Source organism: Rhamphochromis sp. 'chilingali' (assembly GCF_963969265.1).
Source record: "Rhamphochromis sp. 'chilingali' genome assembly, chromosome: 11".
NCBI lineage: Eukaryota > Metazoa > Chordata > Actinopteri > Cichliformes > Cichlidae > Rhamphochromis > Rhamphochromis sp. 'chilingali'.
The window spans coordinates 4,741,638-4,762,483 of record NC_137938.1 but is presented as its reverse complement, the minus strand read 5'-3'; the positions used below and the strand labels follow the sequence as shown (position 1 = coordinate 4,762,483).

General features: G+C 40.0%; 1 protein-coding gene across 1 annotated transcript in view; it reads right to left on the bottom strand.

Moving 5' to 3' along the window:
- The window catches only part of LOC308406217 (adhesion G protein-coupled receptor B1-like), a 213,550-nt gene that overhangs the window by 22,068 nt on the left and 170,636 nt on the right, over positions 1-20,846 (bottom strand). Inside the window, exons 21-27 of the mRNA XM_080897088.1 lie at positions 19,366-19,469; positions 13,761-13,863; positions 13,399-13,549; positions 12,996-13,065; positions 12,679-12,745; positions 9,353-9,438; positions 6,560-6,619 (exon numbers count right to left, since the gene is read on the bottom strand). Of these exons, the coding sequence (XP_080753214.1) occupies positions 6,560-6,619; positions 9,353-9,438; positions 12,679-12,745; positions 12,996-13,065; positions 13,399-13,549; positions 13,761-13,863; positions 19,366-19,469 (641 nt within the window). The remainder of the gene's footprint in view (positions 1-6,559; positions 6,620-9,352; positions 9,439-12,678; positions 12,746-12,995; positions 13,066-13,398; positions 13,550-13,760; positions 13,864-19,365; positions 19,470-20,846) is intronic.

The following is a 20,846-nucleotide window of genomic DNA, read 5'->3' as shown; positions in this document are numbered from 1 at the left end:
CTCATTCAATCGATCACATATGCAAAACTATTTACATGGGTACAGCTAACACAAGTTTGCTTTGAGTAAGAGCACATAACCCTCAAGAACAAAATCCTCCCTGCTAGTGCACGAGGGAGAAAAAAATGACAGAAGGATAAAGGACAGAGAACCAATCAAGTGAGGGAGAAGAAGGCAGGTAGAGGAGAGAACAGAGGTAAGAGGAGTTAAGGAAAAATAATTAGCAGGACTAACATGGCGTTACTGGTAGCTGTGGTGGAAACGTCAGCCGAAGAGATAACTCCGCACTTGGCACATTTGAGCGTCATATTGTACAGTGGCACTGTCATCTGACTGCAAAGTCAAATTAACACGCTGTAACATACACAAACAGATACAGATGCACCTGCACACAGACTCGCACAGATGCACGTGAGCACACATACAGCCACGCACGCACAGTGAGTCACAGTGTTCTCGCACAGTGTTCTCGCACAGTCTCTCTCTCAGGGCTATTGTACAGTTGTTGGATGGTTTTGGGTTTACCCGTGTTTGGCTGAGGGGCAGGGGAGGTGGGGCAAAGATTGCTCAATTATTAAGCATTTCCTATTAAACATAATGTCTGATTTTCCTCACAAATAACCAGCCGGTGGCATGAAGGAGTTGGCGCTCACTGGCATGCTCTCATTGTAATTCATAAAGCTTCAGTCAAATGCCAATCCTGAACAGGACTGACATCACTGCCGCTCAGACCATGATCACGTGCTGGTTTTGTGCTTGGTTTTGAGTAAACGCCAAGCCTGTATGCAAAGATGCTCTCTCTCTCCCTCTCTCACACACTCGCACAGACACACTCAAACGCACCTGGCTCCATACAATCCCTGAGTCAAGATTACATGTCAACAATGCATTCAGTATGTAACAATGATTTAAGTCATAGGTATCAAACTCTGGCCCGAAGCCATACCAAATTACTATTAGAGCTGGCCTACTGGTGTTATACAGCTAATATATATATATTGTTTAGTATTAAGCTTTGCTTGTTCCATATTCAGTTTTTCAGCAAAACTTGTTTGAGTCCATAAGAAAAGATTCATTCTTATATCTGGACGAAGAATTTTTTTTCCCAATAAATATTAATGTTAGCCCGCGACTTTGTTCCAGCTTTGAATTTTGGCCCTCTGTGTATTTGAGTTTGACACCCCTGATTTAAGTCAACAAAAAGCTGTCTCTGTTCTCATGGCCACCCAGCCAAAATCGGAGCTACAAAGTTAATGCAAGCCAAAGTCATGTCTATTTCACATTTTGACATTTTCTTCAAAGTCTTTTATCTGAGACTGTCTGAAAATATCTCTAATGGTGTTCTCACTCAGCAATTTGCTGAGATATCAGCATATCCTAACTTTAAGTATCATGTAAGCTTACTTACACTTACATTTGGCATGAATGCCATGGTAATTTGGGGCATTTAATGATTTCTTTGAGATGTTCTTTTTCCTGGGTGGAATGATTTGTACATCATAGATGTTTAATATTTGAAAAAGACAGAACTGGATGCACAAATATATACATACACCCCCACAAGTATCTGATTAAATGTTCTTTAACAAGTTGCACCTGTATTTAGAAATACCAAATCCAGTTCTAAGATTTCAAGTCTTACACATGTATGTTGACCATTTCCATCAAGTTGGAGGAAACCTGTTCAGGGCTAGGCTTAAAAACACATCACTTTGTGCACATAGATTTCTCATAACAGAATGCATGAAACAGCGTTGATGTAAAATGTTATCATTTAGTTACTGAAGGTGATAACCTAAATGGTTTGGCGGTGAATGTTAGAGGTTTTGATGTTCGCCAAAGTCTTTGTCTGTCTGCAGGTTTTGTCAAAAACAAAACTCTTGTTTTTGACTCAAATGTTTGGCCTCTAGACTGTCAGTGTCAAGTAAAGAAATGATTGTGTATACAGGGCTCTGAAACCAAAACCAAATGTTTACCATTGATTTTCTGGATCATTGAAGCATTGCTTGTCTTACATTTCCATTACAGCAAGTAGATATTTCTCAGTGGGCCACATTGTTTGTGCCAGAGTTATTCTCAAAAGTATCAAATGGACCCAGTGGTGGTCAAATGTGATGTTTGGGTGGATTTCTGTTTTAATTAGTTCACTTAAAGCTAGGGATGGGAATCGAGAACTGGTCCTTGTTCCCAGTAGTCAAATGCCTGCCTATTGATCCCGTTTATCAGTTCTTTGGCTGATTTCAGTTTAAGTGTCAAAGGAACAAAATAGCGACGCAGTCTAAAGCATGGATATGGACATTTATTTTTATTGCACAAAAGGACGAAATGGTAAAGTGGAAAACTGCATCCAACTGCATTATGCTGCTAACACAGCTTCAGTTGCCTTGATGCATGCTCAATCATCCAGGTAAGAAATTCCCCAAAAAGTTGATTCTATTCATCTGGACGTAGCGTTTGGGAGAAACGTTTCATCACTCATCAAGTGACTTCTTCAGTCAGTTCTTTGAAAGCATCTGCACAGACAGCATGCTAATGCTAAGCTAGCCAAGAACGCCAGCAGCCTAACATCAACTGGTAACAAGCAGCCAGACTGCAGCCTCCTTTTCTACCTGTTCATTTGATTTGATTTGATTTGATTTGTTTCTAATCATAAAATCTGCATCACTAGTGACCGCTTTTTTATTCTGGTTGTCATCTTTGCTTTGTGCGGTCAGCTTTGTATTCTACTAACAGAAAGATCTTAGGCTACGATCACACTGCAGGTCTTAATGCTCAATACCGATTTTTTGCTCAAATCCGATTTTTTTGTCTGCTTGTTCACACTACAAATAAAATGCGACAGCAAACGTGCTCTAGTGTGCCCGCATGCGCAAAAGAAGACATCACACACAATGCGCTCTGTTTAGACCCAGAGCAAACAATATTGCTTGACTGATGGCCCTTAATATAAAGACTTCGGATTTTACGTTTCCCAATTTTTGCTTTAAGTTATTGTGTTATTTACATAATAATGTAAATAACCTAATAATTATCCTTATTGCTGTTTTAGAGAGGAGCGGTGCTTCAAAAGATAGTTACAGATTTCTGTCAGAATCTGCAGATTATACAGTACAAATAAAATGTTCACGTTGTCTTCCCAACAGTTTCACTGACATCTACACGGGATGGCCAGGAAGCGTTCACAATGTCTTCGTGGGCGCTTCTCCGGCGCTGATAATTAGCGTCTGTCTTGTGTCAGTGACGTAAAAGACGGATTTAATGCGACATCACCGTTCAAACAGCAGTCGCTTTCTAAAACATCGAATATGTATCGGATTCAGCACCACATACGAAAGTGACCCAGATCGGATTTGAAAATATCAGATTTGTGCTGTTCACACTGTCAGACCATGATCGGATATGGGTCGCATAGGGTCAAAAAAATCGGATTTGATGTGCTTTTGCCTGCAGTGTGAATGTAGCCTTAGAGATGCGTGTCCTTATTAGGGATTTGTGTTAGTGCATGGGGTTGTAGCCTCAGATTTATATTTTTAAACGGTGATTATGAGACCGTATGTTTCAGCTATTTACTAACATGAAAGCAATGTAACGCGTAGTATAACGAATTACATTATTTTCATGAGAGTAATTAAGTAACGTACTGCATTCCTTTGAGGAAAGTGTTCTGTGCAACATTGAGTAACGACAACAACACTGGTAACAATAAAGCAGATAAATAGCATACATGCACAAACTTTTGACCCGAAGCATGCAATTAATTTACATGTATGAAGTTTTTTTTTATTGCTGCTTAACAATGGTGTTGACTCTCGTAAGTGAATCAATCTGTGATATCGATAATGGAATCGGACTCACTAAAATCTTATCAATTCCCATCCCTACTTAAAGATTTTGACTCTCTACATGTATTTCTATAATTTTGCACTCAAAAAGTAAGCAAACAAATAAACAAAATAAATTTAGTTGATTTGCAGGTGTGATCACCATGAAAATACATCGCTTTGCTTTCCTCCCAAAATTCTTCTGTTTGCAGCTCTCCTACCGCTGCTGTTGCTAGACAAAGACTGACTACAATGCTTGCAATATTGACAAGTAATAACAAACTAATCTGTTGCCATATGGCCTTCTGCTAAACAACAATTAGAGCAGAGGAGCTGAGGGAATCGATTTTTGTAGCCTATGGATGCCAGGATTAAAAATCACATAATGGAAGAAATTCAATTTCAAGTTAAAGGGCAATACAGGCACTAAATGTACACTGCAGGCAGTGATATTAAAAAGCAATCAACACTTTGTGAAATACACCATTTCCCTGGTCTTAAGGATTGAGAGGCAAAAGGTGGCCATTTGGCAGGTGGGGTGACATGCATTAAGCTCAGTAAATAAATAATGTGCAGCTCACAGACAAATATTACATTAATCAGGTGGAAGGTAATCCTTTGGTCAAACATAAACCTGTCTATAGACTTTATAAGATTTCAGAGCAAATGGTAGGTTCTCAAAGCTAAATGTTCGATTAACCCTCTATTACAACCTGTAAATATACGGCCTGATGACTGAAACCATTTAATGTTCGTTAAGGAGGAAAGGAGCTCTAGCACTGATTTGATTTGGCCTCTCTTGTCTGTTGTAATTTTCTAATTGAATTACCCTTTAATTTTCAGTGGCGAGGCCCATCTGACGTTCAGGCTGACCTGTTTTGGACCTGTTTGGTGGGGACCCTGCTGTGCAATTAATCATTCTACATATTTAATTAACTTCATTAAACATGTTTTGGATTGGATGCTTGAGAAGAGTCATGTGATGGAAATGAGATTAGAACATTAGACATCCTTCTTTACTATTTTGTTCTACTCTACCAAGCAAAGAACAACAAATTTCAGAGTCACAGAATGAAAAGTTCACAAAGTAAATCAATGTATGATTTGGCATCTACACTGGACACAGCCTTGAATAAAGCAGTCCCTATAGACTCTATGCTAGAATAGTCAACCACTTTTATAGCCTGGTAATAAAGAGGTTAAAAAGACTTTCTTTCTTGATCTCTGTAAACACTTTGGCCCCGAGTTCATTGTCTCAGTCATATTTGTATAATACAAAATAAAAAATGATGGAAAAAGGTTTAGCCATGCTATTGCTCATTAGCTAACAACCTGTCACTCACAAGCGATTAGCCAATAAACAAGCAATTTCAGTCAGGCCTGCAACTTCTCATAATATCACGTTTCTTTCATACCAAGATGGCAAAATTAGAAATGTTTATCTTGAAACTCTAAAATGCAAGTTCAGAAACCGACACATAAGGTCACACTAGCTACGTCCATCTTTTCTCCAAAAATTTAAATAGATAGAAAACCCCCCAAAATAATTTACCTGTTAAGTAACAAACTTTTATGAATAAATGATGTGACATTTTTGATTGTCCAATCCAGTTATGGTCAATATAGCTATTCTTAAAAAAATAACACATAAAGACAATTTTTTAAGAAGATGGTGCCCTTACAATTAGTGCCACCTCTTGTCATGTAAGTATTTGGGTTACATGAAGACTGTTATTGTGGTTCAAGATACTCATGGTAAGTTACAAATATAATAGAATAGTACTTCAATTTCAACAGGGTAGGGTTTTCTCGAATTGAACACTTAATTTTGTCAACATCTGCAAAACTGTTACAGCACTAAACACCACAACATGTCTACTGTCAATGCCCGCCAGCAGACGTGGTTCTCATCTCTCATCTCTGATGATCTACAACCACTGAGGGAGAGAAGCGTAACACTGCCGTATTTCTTGTGCACATCATGTAGCCATACTTGTCTGACTGTATTTATGCACTCAAGTAAAGTGCAAGTATGGAAGCACACAATATGAGCCATATCTTGGAGCATGCTGATGAAAGCTCAATAGCAAAGCAAGCAAGACTAAAATTAGAATGACTCATTCCAAGGTCAAAAACGTCTGTGCTATCAAGTTTAATTGAAACATGAAATAATAACATAAATTTCTTCTACTTCTGTGATTTTGTTAGGCCACAACTAAATAGCTTAGCAAAATAGCCTGAGCGATCACTCTGAACAGATGTAACCAGATATTCATTTCTGACATTTATATTCCCAATTAAGTTCTAATAAATTCAAGACACAGTCTCACCAGTTCATGCTGTCAGTCAGGCTATGCGTTCCGCCATCAGTTACGGAATACAAAAACAGAGATAAAATCCTGACAACCATTTTAACTTGGTACACGCACACATTCTCATACTATTCAAGCATACAGAAAAGATTAATATTACCGCTATGCATTTAGCACGAGTTATTGGAAAAAAGACATTTTCTATAAAAAGCATTACAGAAACTGTCAGACTCTAAGGCACTGTGTTATTCTACCCAGCTAATGGGAGGCAGGATCAATTGGAAAATCAATAGTGAGGTGAATAGGCAGGAAATAATAGTAAGCCAATCAGAGGAGCTTGCTAGAGGATTCTGCAGGTTTGGCAATTGATAGGGCTGGTAAACCATACACTACAGAGAGGGTGGAATGGGCAGGTATTTTTTTTACCCAATCACCGATGACAAGGGAGGGGGCTTCTGAGACTGATGTGTCCCTGATTGGAGAGCCCTGAGTGAGAGAGAGGGGATTCTGTGCAAACTCAAACATGACATTTCAGACAGAATAAAAACAAGTACAGTTGAACAGAGAGATCATTGAAGAACGCAAACATGTTTTTCAGAGAGAGAAATAAAATAACATCTGAATGCACCAACATGGCCAATGGGGACAGAACAGCCTGCGAGGTAAAGGGCAGCAGGGTACATGTCTGCTCTGTGCTCTGACCAATTTTTAGAAGCTACACCATCAGTCTACTGACATTTGCCATCACTACCTACCTAGGCAAATATACTTTTTAAGTATTCATATCTTTTAAAGAAACTAAATTGTAACATTTACGTACATAACAAGATTTTTCTAAGCAGGTTTTCTGGGTTGTGGCTCTGATGCACTAAGAAACAGTCTAACATCCTGAAAAGCATGCTTATTTGCTTTAGACTGGATATAAAAGAAAGACATATTCTCTTGGTCAGAGAAACGTTGCCAATGCTAAAGTACGTTAAACCTATGTTTCTGTATGTAGCTTCAGTCTTCACTATCCCGCAGGTAGTGTCAAAGGTATTACGCCCATCTATCAGATGCAGCCTATTTTGTCAATTGACAAACCAATAGTCAGGTGATAGGACTGATATAATGCATGAACTAAAAGCAGCATTAAACATGTTAGACAACTGTACAAATGCACCTTCCAGCAACTCCAGAGCTATCATATTAACACACCGTGTCCAGCTGGACACAAGACTAGTTTGCAGTGCTTTGAAAAAGTATTTTCCTCATTTCTGATTTCTTAGTTTTTGACACCTAAATATGTCACAAATGGAGGAAACTGCAGGGAACCTTGCCATGAGTGCCTGGCCTACAAAAATTACTGTGAGAGTGATCAAGAACTCATCCTGGAGCCCAGAACAACATCTGAAGAACTGCAGGCCTCTCTTAAGGTCAGTGCTGATGACCGGACAAAATTTTGTTTGATCATCTGAAACATGTAAGTATGACAAATATGCAAAAAAAAAAAACCTTCAAAACCAGGAAGATGGCACATATTTTCTTTTCACAGCACTGTAAATCCAAGAGTTGAGTGGTGTTTGCTGAAACACCACTTAAGAAACACAAAATCTCATCCAGTGCTCATCATTCAAATTTGCACTAAAGTTTGACCTCGTCCTCTGCCTTTCGTTTGTCCTTACTAGCTGTAAGTCCACAGTCAAGTCTAATTTATATAAGTCTTCTAATTTGCATTTGAAGTTTTAGCCAGTAGCCCTGCGCCTTCCCTCCAGTATTCTTCATTGCAACATTGTAAGACATAGTGGGCTGTGTCACATCATTGAATACACATCAAATAAACGTGATACTGATGTGACAGACCATGAACCAGTTAAGGTCCAGTTACCGGAACTGGTCCATGCGAAGACGATTTCTGACACATGACACAAACAACTGTGAAGTTGCTGGAAGGTGTATTGCCCCCAGATTCCCAGAATTCCCACCCTTATGTTGGCAGTCCACACACCTAAGGTTTCTCAACAAATGCTAAAGTATATTTCCCAAAATGCTGCACTGTGTCTTTATGAACAATATCAGACGCATTTATCTGCTTATTCTACTAATTCTAATAATAATAATATTAATAAAAAATACTATATCTACTTCAAGTTATTGTAAATTTGAAATACATTTATGGTTTATTACTACTAGGTTTCATATCTTTTGCTTTGGCCAAGGGGTTTATCAGTAATGATAACAATATACACATAAAGTGTGAATGAAACACGTCTCATGGTATTTTTCCCGAAGCAAAATAAAATGAGACCAGTTTTCCATGAATTTTTCTGGCAGCTGGAAAACTCCCATGAATTGTTGGAAACTGCCACTGAGTTTGAAATCTGGCAATTGAGAAGCTTGGCATTTCACTTCATCCCTGTAGATAAAAAGCTATATCAATGCTAATCATGATAGCAGGGTGCAACCCCTGCTCCAAGTTATACCTTTCCTCAAAGAACGTGACTCTATTTGAAGGTATTCTATTAAGTTCTAAGGAGATAAAATTCAATATTATGATTTCCATGTATTGTTTTATTGGGTTCATTCAATGACTTGAATTGTCTTCACTGTTCACATTTCCATTCTTTCCAAAACTTTGATTAAAATGCCATTATCACAAACAGAAATTGTGGCCAGAGCTAGAATACAATCCCAGTCGTAATAAGCCAGCTTTCCCTTTACAGTGAGGTCTCGCTGCTTAAAGTCCCTGCTTCCCTTTACCAGAAACAACCAAACGGGTGAAAAAAAGACATGGATGGGTTTATAGAACTTCACATTAAGAGCAACACCTGCAAAGAAAGAGCAGCTGGAGGAAAATGTGACACATTTGAAACTTAAAAGGAAAGCAATGAAATGAGACATCATCTTGCTCAGTCTGTGCAGGACCAATAACCAGACAGCCTCCACATTTTATTTGTCTTCTGTCTGCAGTGTCACGTGACTCACACATGTGTGAAAACAAACTATATTTTCTTTTGCTTGTTCATTTAATATAATTTCAGCCAGATTTCTGAATCTTCTTTTTACTTCATCTTCTTCGGATTAAAAATGTTGTTCTCTTCAACCAATTTGCCAATGACATAATGGCCCGGGACAATTTCAGACTAGAAGCTGATAACTGCACCGGTCTCAGCCACTACCTAGAGCAATGAGGCTGGTTATAGGTCACTGTGTAAAATGGATGTGTGGTATAAGGCATACCCCGCCCTCTCCTTTAGTTTCATATCAGTAATTCCGTCTTTGGACACCAGTTTGTTAAAAACGAGAATCCCAATAACCATGTTAACCTGCCGAAGAGAAGAGGTACAAGATTAAAGCGCAGCAAAGACACTTTCATTACTTTCACTGCATGCAGCACTGCTCTGGTGATGGCAGTAATGGAAAGCAATGGTGGTGATGTTCATCATAATGAGACGATGGCAGCAGTATGCATATAAATTAGTCACATCGCACATTAGCTGTACTTACTGTAGGTTTAGCATTGCAAATACTAATTGGTACCAGGCCAAATATTAGTGTCACAAAATGAAGAATGAACGTTAAAAGAAAACTAACACAGACATTATTTTTAATTGAAATGGTACGCTAAAAAAATACATAAAATGTGAGCTCTGCAAAATCAAAGGTGGTGGTTTTTTAATTCATACAGTCTTACTGCCTTGAACAATTGCCCTCTATAAAACTCTCTGGTACAATCCACTCCGATAGTGTTCCGGGGTGTCTGCATATTGCAGAGGTAGCTCTTTATTAGAGAAGCAGCTTGTGGAAAATAAGGACACCCAAACAAGCTGTTCACTTGTGGTGAGGAGAGGCAAATTGGGAAGTGAATCGCCGAAACTGTAGCTAATAGATTTGATTATCAAAACAAGGACGGTGTCACTGCAGTGCGCTTTCTGCTGAAGTTTGTCTGTGATTTAATTCTGGTTTGGGCCAAACACTACAGGGGGGTTAATATAGGTCAATACAACAACAGCTGTGAGAAGCTGGAAGTTTAACATCTTATAAGATTTCTACATATATACCTGATATAGCATATGAATATGATTATTAAAACTGCTATTTCTGATGCCAGTACAACTTGGCTTAATTACAGTGGCTAATTACAGTGAACTTTCCCACATTTTGTCACATTACAGCCACAAACAAGAATCAATTTTATTGGAATTCCACGTGAAAGACCAACACAAAGTGGTGCACACGTGAGAAGTGGAACGAAAATCATACATGATTCCAAACATTTTTTACAAATAAATAACTGCAAAGTGGGGTGTGTGTAATTATTCAGCCCCCTGAGTCAATACTTTGTAGAACCACCTTTTGCTGCAGTTCCAGCTGCCAGTCTTTTAGGGTATGTCTCTACCAGCTTTGCACATCTACAGACTGAAATCTTTGCCCATTCTTCTTTGCAAAACAGCTCCAGCTCAGTCAGATTAGATGCACAGCGTTTGTGAACAGCAGATTTCAGATCTTGCCACAGATTCTCGATTGGATTTAGACACCAGACAGGTCAGGGATAAAGTTATTGAAAAATTTAAAGCAGGCTTAGGCTACAAAAAGATTTGCCAAGCCTTGAACATCCCACAGAGCACCGTTCAAGCGATCATTCAGAAATGGAAGGAGTATGGCACAACTGTAAACCTACCAAGACAAGGCCGTCCACCTAAACTCACAGGCCGAACAAGGAGAGCGCTGATCAGAAATGCAGCCAAGAGGCCCATGGTGACTCTGGACGAGCTGCAGAGATCTACAGCTCAGGTTGGGGAATCTGTCCATAGGACAACTATTAGTCGTGCACTGCACAAAGTTGGCCTTTATGGAAGAGTGGCAAGAAGAAAGCCGTTGTTAACAGAAAACCAGAAGAAGTCCCGTTTGCAGTTTGCCACAAGCCATGTGGGGGACACAGCAAACATGTGGAAGAAGCTGCTCTGGTCAGATGAGACTAAAATGGAACTTTTTGGCCAAAATGCAAAACGCTGCACATCACTCTGAACACACCATCCCCACTGTCAGATATGGTGGTGGCAGCATCATGCTCTGGGGGGGCTTCTCTTCAGCAGGGACAGGGAAGCTGGTCAGAGTTGATGGGAAGATGGATGGAGCCAAATACAGGGCAATCTTGGAAGAAAACCTCTTGGAGTCTGCGAAAGACTTGAGACTGGGGCGGAGGTTCAGCTTCCAGCAGGACAACGACCCTAAGCATAAAGCCAGGGCAACAATGGGATGGTTTACAAACGCTGTCCATCTAATCTGACTGAGCTGGAGCTGTTTTGCAAAGAAGAATGGGCAAGGATTTCAGTCTCACCCAGATTTTACTGGAATTACCTGTAAATTATTATTATTATTATTATTATTATTATTATTGTTCTAATGATAAATGTGTATGTGCTGTAAACTAGAAAAAAAACTATTAAGTTAGGTGGCAGTATTTAGAAAACCATGAATGAAGTAAAGGGAATGATAAAAGGAAAAGGTGGAGAAGAACATACTGTGAATATGGACAAAGAAAAATTATGAGAGTAACAGGAGGTAAATGATGAAGTAGGAAAGAAAGAAAGAAAAGACAGCAGGAAGCATAAATAACATGACGTAAAAATATAGAAAGCAGGAAAGGCAAGAAGCAAATGAGGCATAGACAATGAAGCAGAATAAAATTAATAGGAAAATTAATAAACATCAGAGATTATTATGGCAAATAAACAGCCTAGAAAAAAGAAGAGATAGAAAAGAGACAAATCAATACAAGAAAAAAAATCCAGGAGGATTAAAGGTGGAAAACAAGAAGATGAAAAAGGGATGAAAAGAAAAAAGGGATAAAAACTTCATGGAAATATGACAAATGTCAAGGGAGTAAAGAAGGAAGTAAGATAAGAATGGAAGGTAGCAAAAGACAACAAAGAAGACAGGAACTAAAGAGGATGGATTAAGGGCAGGAAAGTGCCATGGATGACACAGAGGAGGAAAGAAAGACTAAGGAGAAAATAAAGACGTGGGGCAGAAAAAGATGAAAACGAAGCACATTGACAGGGAAATGGAAGAAAAAAAGGAGGGCAGGAAAAAAGGTAAATAATATTAGGGTAGAGCAGGAAAAGGAGGAGGAAGTAAGCATGATAAGAGGAGACAGAAAAAATGAAAGATCAGGGAAAGGGAATATCCAATTGTGCAATGTTTTCAATGTTTTATTTTATGTTACACTGAGATTCCAGCACTAGTCATTGTCCAAAGGTCTAAATGGTGATGTACAGTAATGCTTAAACACAATAATAATATTATAATATTATTGTCCTGGGTCAATATTTCAATTTTAATTCTGAGTTTCTTTTAATCCTGCACTTTTATCATCTGTTTACAGCACCAGTACCAAGACTGTTAGAATGATTAAAATGTATAGCAACTACTATAATGACAACTAGGTTTAATAAATCATTAAGCAGATACACACATGAAATTGGCACATGATGGGAGCTATAGCTACAGGTTAAACTAATGCACTGAATACAAACATAGACTAAAAAGGGTAGAAGAAATACCAAGACTACGGCTGCAGCAGGTCCCACAAATGCATAGAGAAGACCTCCTTCCAGAGACAGCCAGCAGCTACAAGAAAGAAGCAGGAAAACATGGAGGTTGAGAGAGGGAATTAATGTGGGAGAGATTTGAAGAGAAAGTGCAGGAACATGAAGGGTTTGAATGAGGTGAAAAAGAAGTGAATGATCGATGAGACAGGAAAAAAGAGAGAGGTCAATTACACACAGCAAACAAACCTTCAGCCATGTGTAATACTCTGCCATTAATAGTTAAAGAAGAGGTAGCATACAATGACAGCTCTATAGGACAACTTGCTTACTAGCTTGATGTTCCATAACCCTTTGCCTTGGTGAATCCCACTGAGATCGCCACTACTAGAGCAGGGAGACCTGGGAGGAAATAAAAATGGACTTTAACATAGAGATTATGAGGTAGATGACAAGACACATAAAAGGAAGTGAAGAAAAGAATAAACAGGTAATGAAAGGTAAAACAGCAGGAAGGAAAGCACAAACTAGGCAAGAAAAGGACAGTAACCTGGAAAAATAAGAAAAAAAAGATATAGGAGGAACTGATGTGAACAATGAGGGAAAAAGGGAAAGGGGATAAAAAAGAAGAGAAGAAAAAAGCAGGAAGCAAATAAGGAAGAAAAACAGGATGAACAAGGTGAATAAGCGCAAGAAGAAAGAAAGTAAATAAAATTGGAGAGAGAGAAAGCCCACCCCAGCCGAGACACAGGAAACGCTTGCGTATGATGCGATTCCTGAGGCGGCCTGTCACTGCCATGTAGGACTGCCATGCCTCTGTCAGAACCCAGCAGAATGAAGACAAGAAGAAGAAATGAAGCAACGCAGCAATCAGGGTGCATAAGATCTGAAACAACAGGTGAAGACAGGAAACAAGTATGAAGACACTTTATTCATTAATACATACTCTGGCAAAGAACATGACTGCAGTCATATGAGTGACTCTCACTCATATGACTGCATACAGTAGAATGTCATTTAAAACCTGTCTTGTCATTACACTACCTTTAATTGGCACCACTGGCTACTACCATTCACTAGGGAAGAGTTTGGCTTACCTTATTCCGTGTCTGCGTCTGTCCAATGAGAATAAGAGCATTGGACGAGATAATGGAGAGGCAGAAGTTAATAAGGATGACTGAACGCTCAGACCGGATGTACCTGCAGGAGGATGAAAGAGACACCTATGAGTGAAACTAGCAGTCAGACCTACGGAAAAGATCGGGGCATCAACTTCAAGGCTTTCTCCAGATGCTGTGGTATTTTCCTACCACAGCACCAAATACTAATTGAGGATGTTCTATAGTGCCAGTTTATTAACATCTTTGGATTGTGGGAGGAAACACATGCAGACAGAGGGAGAGCAGACAAACTCCACACAGAAGAAACACAGCTGACTAGCAGGACTCGAACCCAGATACTCTCACTGTGACATAACAGTGCTAGCCCTAAATCTGTCAAGCAGAACTCTGTTACAGTGTCACTGTATTCTTCCAACAACAGAACATATTAAGAGGGATGCAAAGATTCTAGACATATAGTGATCTTCAAAATAACAATCTGGTTCCAAGTGCAAAGACTTTTTTTTGTATATTCTGTTTTTAGCAGTCTGTTCCCTTTTTTTCCTTTTGTCAGTGCATCTCTAACTCTTATGCAAGAGGTGATTCTTAATGCTGACTTTTTCAAACCAAGTTTGAAGCAAACTGTAAAACTCTCCTTTGACAGAGTTTGTTCAAATTATCTTTAATTATTATTTAATTTTATTATTATTTTTAGCGTGCACGCATGAAATGTTTTTCATACTATAATAGGATATTTCAACAGTGTAAAACCAGTCTGACAAAAAAACACCCAGCACGCCCCTGCGGGCGGTTTATCCTTCAAGCTCGGGTCCTCTACCAGAGGCCTGGGAGCTTGAGGGCCCTGCGCAGTATCTTAGCTGTTCCCAGGACTGCGCTCTTTTGGACAGAGATCTCCGATGTTATTCCCGGGATCTGCTGGAGCCACTCGCCTAGCTTGGGAGTCACCGCACCTAGTGCTCCGATTACCACGGGGACCACCGTTACCTTCACCCTCCACATCCTCTCGAGCTCTTCTCTGAGCCCTTGGTATTTCTCCAGCTTCTCGTGTTCCTTCTTCCTGATATTGCTGTCATTCGGAACCGCTACATCGATCACTACGGCCGTGTTCTTCTGTTTGTCTACCACCACTATGTCCGGTTGGTTAGCCACCACCATTTTGTCCGTCTGTATCTGGAAGTCCCACAGGATCTTAGCTCGGTCATTCTCCACCACCCTTGGGGGCATCTCCCATTTTGACCTCGGGACTTCCAGGTTATACTCGGCACAGATGTTCCTGTACACTATGCCGGCCACTTGGTTATGGCGTTCCATGTATGCCTTGCCTGCTAGCATCTTGCACCCTGCTGTTATGTGCTGGATTGTCTCTGGGGCATCTTTACACAGCCTGCACCTGGGGTCTTGCCTGGTGTGATAGACCCCAGCCTCTATGGATCTTGTACTCAGAGCTTGTTCTTGTGCTGCCATGATTAGTGCCTCTGTGCTGTCTTTCAGTCCAGCTTTGTCCAGCCACTGGTAGGATTTCTGGATATCAGCCACCTCCTCTATCTGCCGGTGGTACATACCGTGCAGGGGCCTGTCCTTCCATGATGGTTCCTCGTCTCCCTCCTCTTTCTTGGGTTTCTGCTGCCTGAGGTATTCACTGAGCACTCGGTCAGTTGGGGCCATCTTCCCAATGTATTCTTGGATGTTCCTTGTCTCATCCTGGACTGTGGTGCTGACACTCACCAGTCCCCGGCCCCCTTCCTTCCACTTAGCGTACAGCCTCAGGGTGCTGGACTTGGGGTGAAACCCTCCATGCATGATAAGGAGCTTTCTTGTCTTTATGTCAGTGGCTTCTATCTCAACCCGTTCTCACTCCCAAAGCGTAACTTTTTACGCTAGGTGACAAATCGTCACCATATTACGTTTTCGGCTACCCACCACGTTCCTAAATGACGACCTCGGAAAAAGAGGAAATATGAGAACCGTCTGGACTGAACCTACACATGTTCGCTCTTATTCTTCAAATCGCTTAGAAACACGCTATTTAACATCATTAAAGTCCTGGTTAAGGTCAGGAATAAGGTTATGGTCAGGGCTAGGGATAAGGTTAGGTTTAGGGCTGGAATACAGGGCTGGAACGTCTACTCCCGCGGGAGCGTCATTGCACTGGATTCCAGCCATAACCCGCCGCGTACCATAAGAACGCCGAAGGTCTCCTTTCGCGTTCCTCAGGAACGCCGCGGGACGTGACAAAACGTCGACATGTTACGCCTCGGGAGTGAGAACGCTCTGTCTATCTCCTCCTTTGGCCAGCCTATTACCCCAGCAGGGTACCTGATCACGGGCAGGGCGTACGTGTTGATGGCCCGGATCTTGTTCTTACCATTCAGCTGACTCCTCAGGACTTGCCTGACCCTCTGCAGGTACTTGGTGGTTGCAGCCTTTCTAGCGGCCTCTTCATGGTTCCCATTTGCCTGCGGGATCCCCAGGTACTTGTAACTGTCCTCTATGTCTGCAGTGTTGCCTTCTGGTAGTTCAATCCCCTCAGTTCTGACTACCTTCCCTCTCTTTGATACCATCCGACTACACGTCTCCAGTCCGAACGACATTCCAATGTCATTGCTGTATAGCCTGGTAGTGTGGATCAGTGAATCGATGTCTCGTTCACTCTTGGCATACAGCTTGATGTCATCCATGTACAGGAGGTGGCTGACAGCTGCTCCGTTCCGTAGTCGGTATCCGTAGCCAGTCTTGTTAATGATCTCACTGAGGGGGTTCAGGCCTATGCAGAACAGCAGTGGGGACAGAGCATCTCCTTGGTAGATCCCGCACTTGATGGTGACTTGTGCTATGGGCTTGGAGTTGGCCTCTAGTGTTGTACGCCACATCCCCATTGAGTTCCTGATGAAGGCTCTTAGGGTCCCATTGATCTTGTACAATTCCAGGCATTCCAGTATCTTGTCGCTTGTTGCTTGACATATATATATATATATATATATATATATATATATATATATATATATATATATATATATATATATATATATATATATATATATATATGTGTGTATGTGTGTGTGTGTATAAATATAGTGTATATTTTGGGTTAAATTCATTCTACAATTTACATTAATTTTCCAGAATACACTGAACATGCTTTTTGTGCAAGATTCACTGAGGTAAGAAAACTTTTATTTTTCATGCTGCATACAGTAGAATGTCATTTAAAGCCAGTCTTGTCATTACACTACCTGTAATTGGCCCAACTGGCCACTACCATTCACTAGAGAAGACTTTGGAAAGTAGTTGGTGGTAATCAGCATGCGAAATTGGTTGCAAAGAGGTATACAGTGCTTCACTGAAAAAGGGTGCTTTAGTTGCTAACAGATTGCCATGGTTACCTGTCCTTTGCTTGGAAGACTGACTTGTCTGCAAACATTCACAAACTACTCATCGAGCGGTAGCGGAAAGAAAGAGAGCAAAAAGTGCGATGCAAACCAAAAATAGTTGTGTTTTTTTTGTTCAGCTGTAGTCAAAACAATCGCAGAGCAGAGAGGTTTTTGGTGTAGCAACCTCTGGTTTCACTTGCATACAGTCAGTCTCCAGCAAAAAAATGACCAGCTGCTTGGGGAATACACTTTTTCCCTAGAGGACTCCAAAAAGTCAGTATGGATAAAAAAAATAAAACAAAAAAACAAAACTAGAATTAGGTGTTATATCACATTTCAGCTGCTTAGCCAATTAGTCCTCTAGTAAAAGAAAAACATGGTATATATTTTGTGACTTCAAAAATAGAAAAGATACAAAGAAATGCAAAGTTTGCTGTGGTACATGATAGCAAAGCTCACGTTTTTTCAGTTTCTAAACTTCAAAAGGGGAAAACTAGAACTCTTTGTTGTTCTATACCTCCACCAACTGGTTCAGGTACAGTTTACATCCATTTCTGTCCAGACTCATAGATCAAGAGACTTAAGGATTTGATAGGATGGCACCATTACTCTCCCCATTCAGTATCTAAACAAATGTGAAATATAGGCTCGGTTTTAATGAGACGCTCTCTTTAGGCTTGGGTATCGTCAACCTGATTCAATGTGATCCCCGATTTCGCTTTGATTCAATTTAATTCAATTTTGACTCAGACAGTTATAATTATGATCATTTATCAGTACATATCCATATTTTTATATCTAAGTATAAAAACAAAACTGACACTTGTGAGACTTCATCAGAGGTTTAAACATCACAGCAGATGCTTTTGTGTCAAAGTAACAGAGGATGAAACAAAAAAATATGAAGGAAATTTTCTTGGCCTGGCTTTTTATAGCAGATAACCGCCTTAAAAATATTCTGCAGTAGATCAAAAACTGAAAAAAAAAACATTAAACCACATATGAACATGTTGCTGAGGTGAAGCAGAGCAAAGTTCAAGAGGTTTTAATTACACAGCTAAGTGTTTTGCAGTTTGGCATAATTTATAAAAGTTTCAATTTCTTCGGTACTGAACAGCAGAAATGAGGTTTTCTTGCGGGAAGACAAGAAAAAAACTGTTGCCGATAACACTGTGCACTACGGTAGTTTGGTGCTTAGTAAGCAAGCAAGTAATAGCGATAGAGATAAAAAAATAGAGATTCTTGATGGTAAACTGGTCTTGAAGTATACTGAGAGAAAGAGCTGTGAAACAAGAGTGATTTTATTATGGTGTGAGCAAAACTGCCAAAGTAAGAGGGCACTTTTTACTATGCCTTTCAAACGTGAAGCGTAGTTTTGGTCTTCTTTTGTTGCTGATTCAGTGAATTTTGGTTGGAGATTGACGAAAAACCTGCAGCTTCAGAATCTGTGAGATGATGGCATGTCCGCGTACGTGCCGTGGATCTCGTTTTGTGTTTACATGTTTGAGCGGAATCCGTGTACCTGCTATTTTGGCTTTTTGGTGGTTGTTGAAATAGTTTTGTGAGCTTTACGCTGAGATTCTGGCGTTTCTGACATAATACATTTATATTTAAAAACCAAATCAGGATTTAATGAATGGATATTGCATTATTCAAACTAAAATCAATTTGAATCAGGAAAAAGCCACCCCTAGTTCTCACGACTCATCGAGTGATGCTACTAACCTGCCAATCGGTGGCATGCAGTCTGACGACATCACATTTTAGGACATGCTCGGATTGCTTTGAACCCTGGGCGAGCAGGTACTAAAAAATACCTGGTATCAGGTGCTATGACCTAATGGAAAACTCTGAAAACTGTGGCGATCCAAGTAGTTACTAATGGAAAAGATACTGTAGGTACAGCTTTGGAAAGTAGAAGATTTTACATTCTCAATCTACACTGTTACATTAGATTTTGGCTCTACTGCTTATTTAAGAGCTTTTAATAATTTTGTAGGCTTTTTAATAAAATGAAACACAATCTTTGAAAATCTTAAAACCAGCAGAAAGCATGCTTTTAGTAGCACTGTCCTTTTGTCCTTGATAGATTTAAGTCAGATGGTTCATATCCTCCCACCTGATGAGCTGCTAGTCTGTTGTTAACACTTCCTCCTCACATTAATCACAGCCCTGTGCTAATATTTTTAATGCAAGCTGTAATATCTCACCTCCAGACAGACACATAGATGATGATGAGTAGCAGCAATGTCAGTGAAGACACTCCACAGCCTACAATCAGTGTCACAGACGGGAGTTGTGTCTTATCCATGTTCTGCAAATAAAAGGAAGGAGGACAAAAAAGAAAAATGTGAAATACAATCAAGATCTATTCCACTTTATCTGATAAAGTGAAAAGTGAATAATGAAAAAGCCCATTGCTGCAAACAAAGTCAGAGGGACTCGTCAGTGGGGTCTTGCAGATCTGTTGTGTGCACAGAATTTGACAAGAGCTGACAGCAGAAAAGAAAAATCCATGTTGGCTTGATTTGTTGAGTTTTCACCTCCTAACTGGGTCATCCATGGTTCAAATTCAGCGGAGTCCATTTTCCTGTTGTTAGGTAAATGTGTAAGCCAATACATTAAAGAGCCACTATCTATATTAAATTTATATGTAATATGGATGGATTTAGTTTTTATCATGTGTAACTCTAGCTAATAAAGCACCAGCACACAAAAAAACATTAAACTAGGACTGTGCGATATGACGATGGATGACGAAAATAAAACATCTACCGTTTAATATTATTTGCTATCATTTGTTTGGTGGTGTCACAAAATCCACTGTTTATGGAAATATTTTTTCATCATTTCAGAGAATACAAGCATGACCAGTGAAGGTGAGGTAGAACCAGGCAGCTTGAAACAGAAAGACCAGTCAAAACAAATTGAGGACCTTATTCCTAAACGAGGGGCTACCTCTGTAGCATGGATCTGGTTTGGTTATGAAAAGTCTGACATGGAGAAGAAAACTTTACTATGCAAACTTTGCCGCAAACAGGTCCCCACAACAGACTCCAACACAACAAACCTCTTCTACCATCTACGCAAGAATCATGTGAAAGAGTATGGAGAGAGTTTACGGATGAGGAGCAAAAAAGAGCGCTGAAAATAATCCTTAGACTCAAACATTAGAACCGGCTTTTCCCCGCACCACGCCGTGTAATAAATACTCATATATAGTTTCATGCATCAGTCAAAGCACTCAACTCCAGGTACACAAGGTTGCCTGAGATTCACAGAATTTACAGAAAATGCTCTATTTTGTGATATATATTGTTATCAGGATGAGATTTTGGTCATATCGCACCGCCTTACTTTGAGCCTGGTTTAATGGCTGCACAGGATAAGATTAGTAGAGGTGTAGAGTAGGTAGTTACTAGAGGTGTAAAGGTTAGCAGGATGTCACTCTCTCTCTCTCTCTCTCTCGCTCTCGCTCTCTCTTTCTCACACACACACGCGTAGAGATTCTGAAAGAATGCTCCTGCTTCTTTTCTGCTTTCAGTTTGACAGTAAGGTGACTTCAAGGTGATTTAGGAAGAAACCACAATACTTCCAATCAGCAGAAATGCACACACACCACCCACACACACACGGACAATGTATGCATACAAAGTCAATTTCCATATTGAACAGACAAATTAAAATAAAG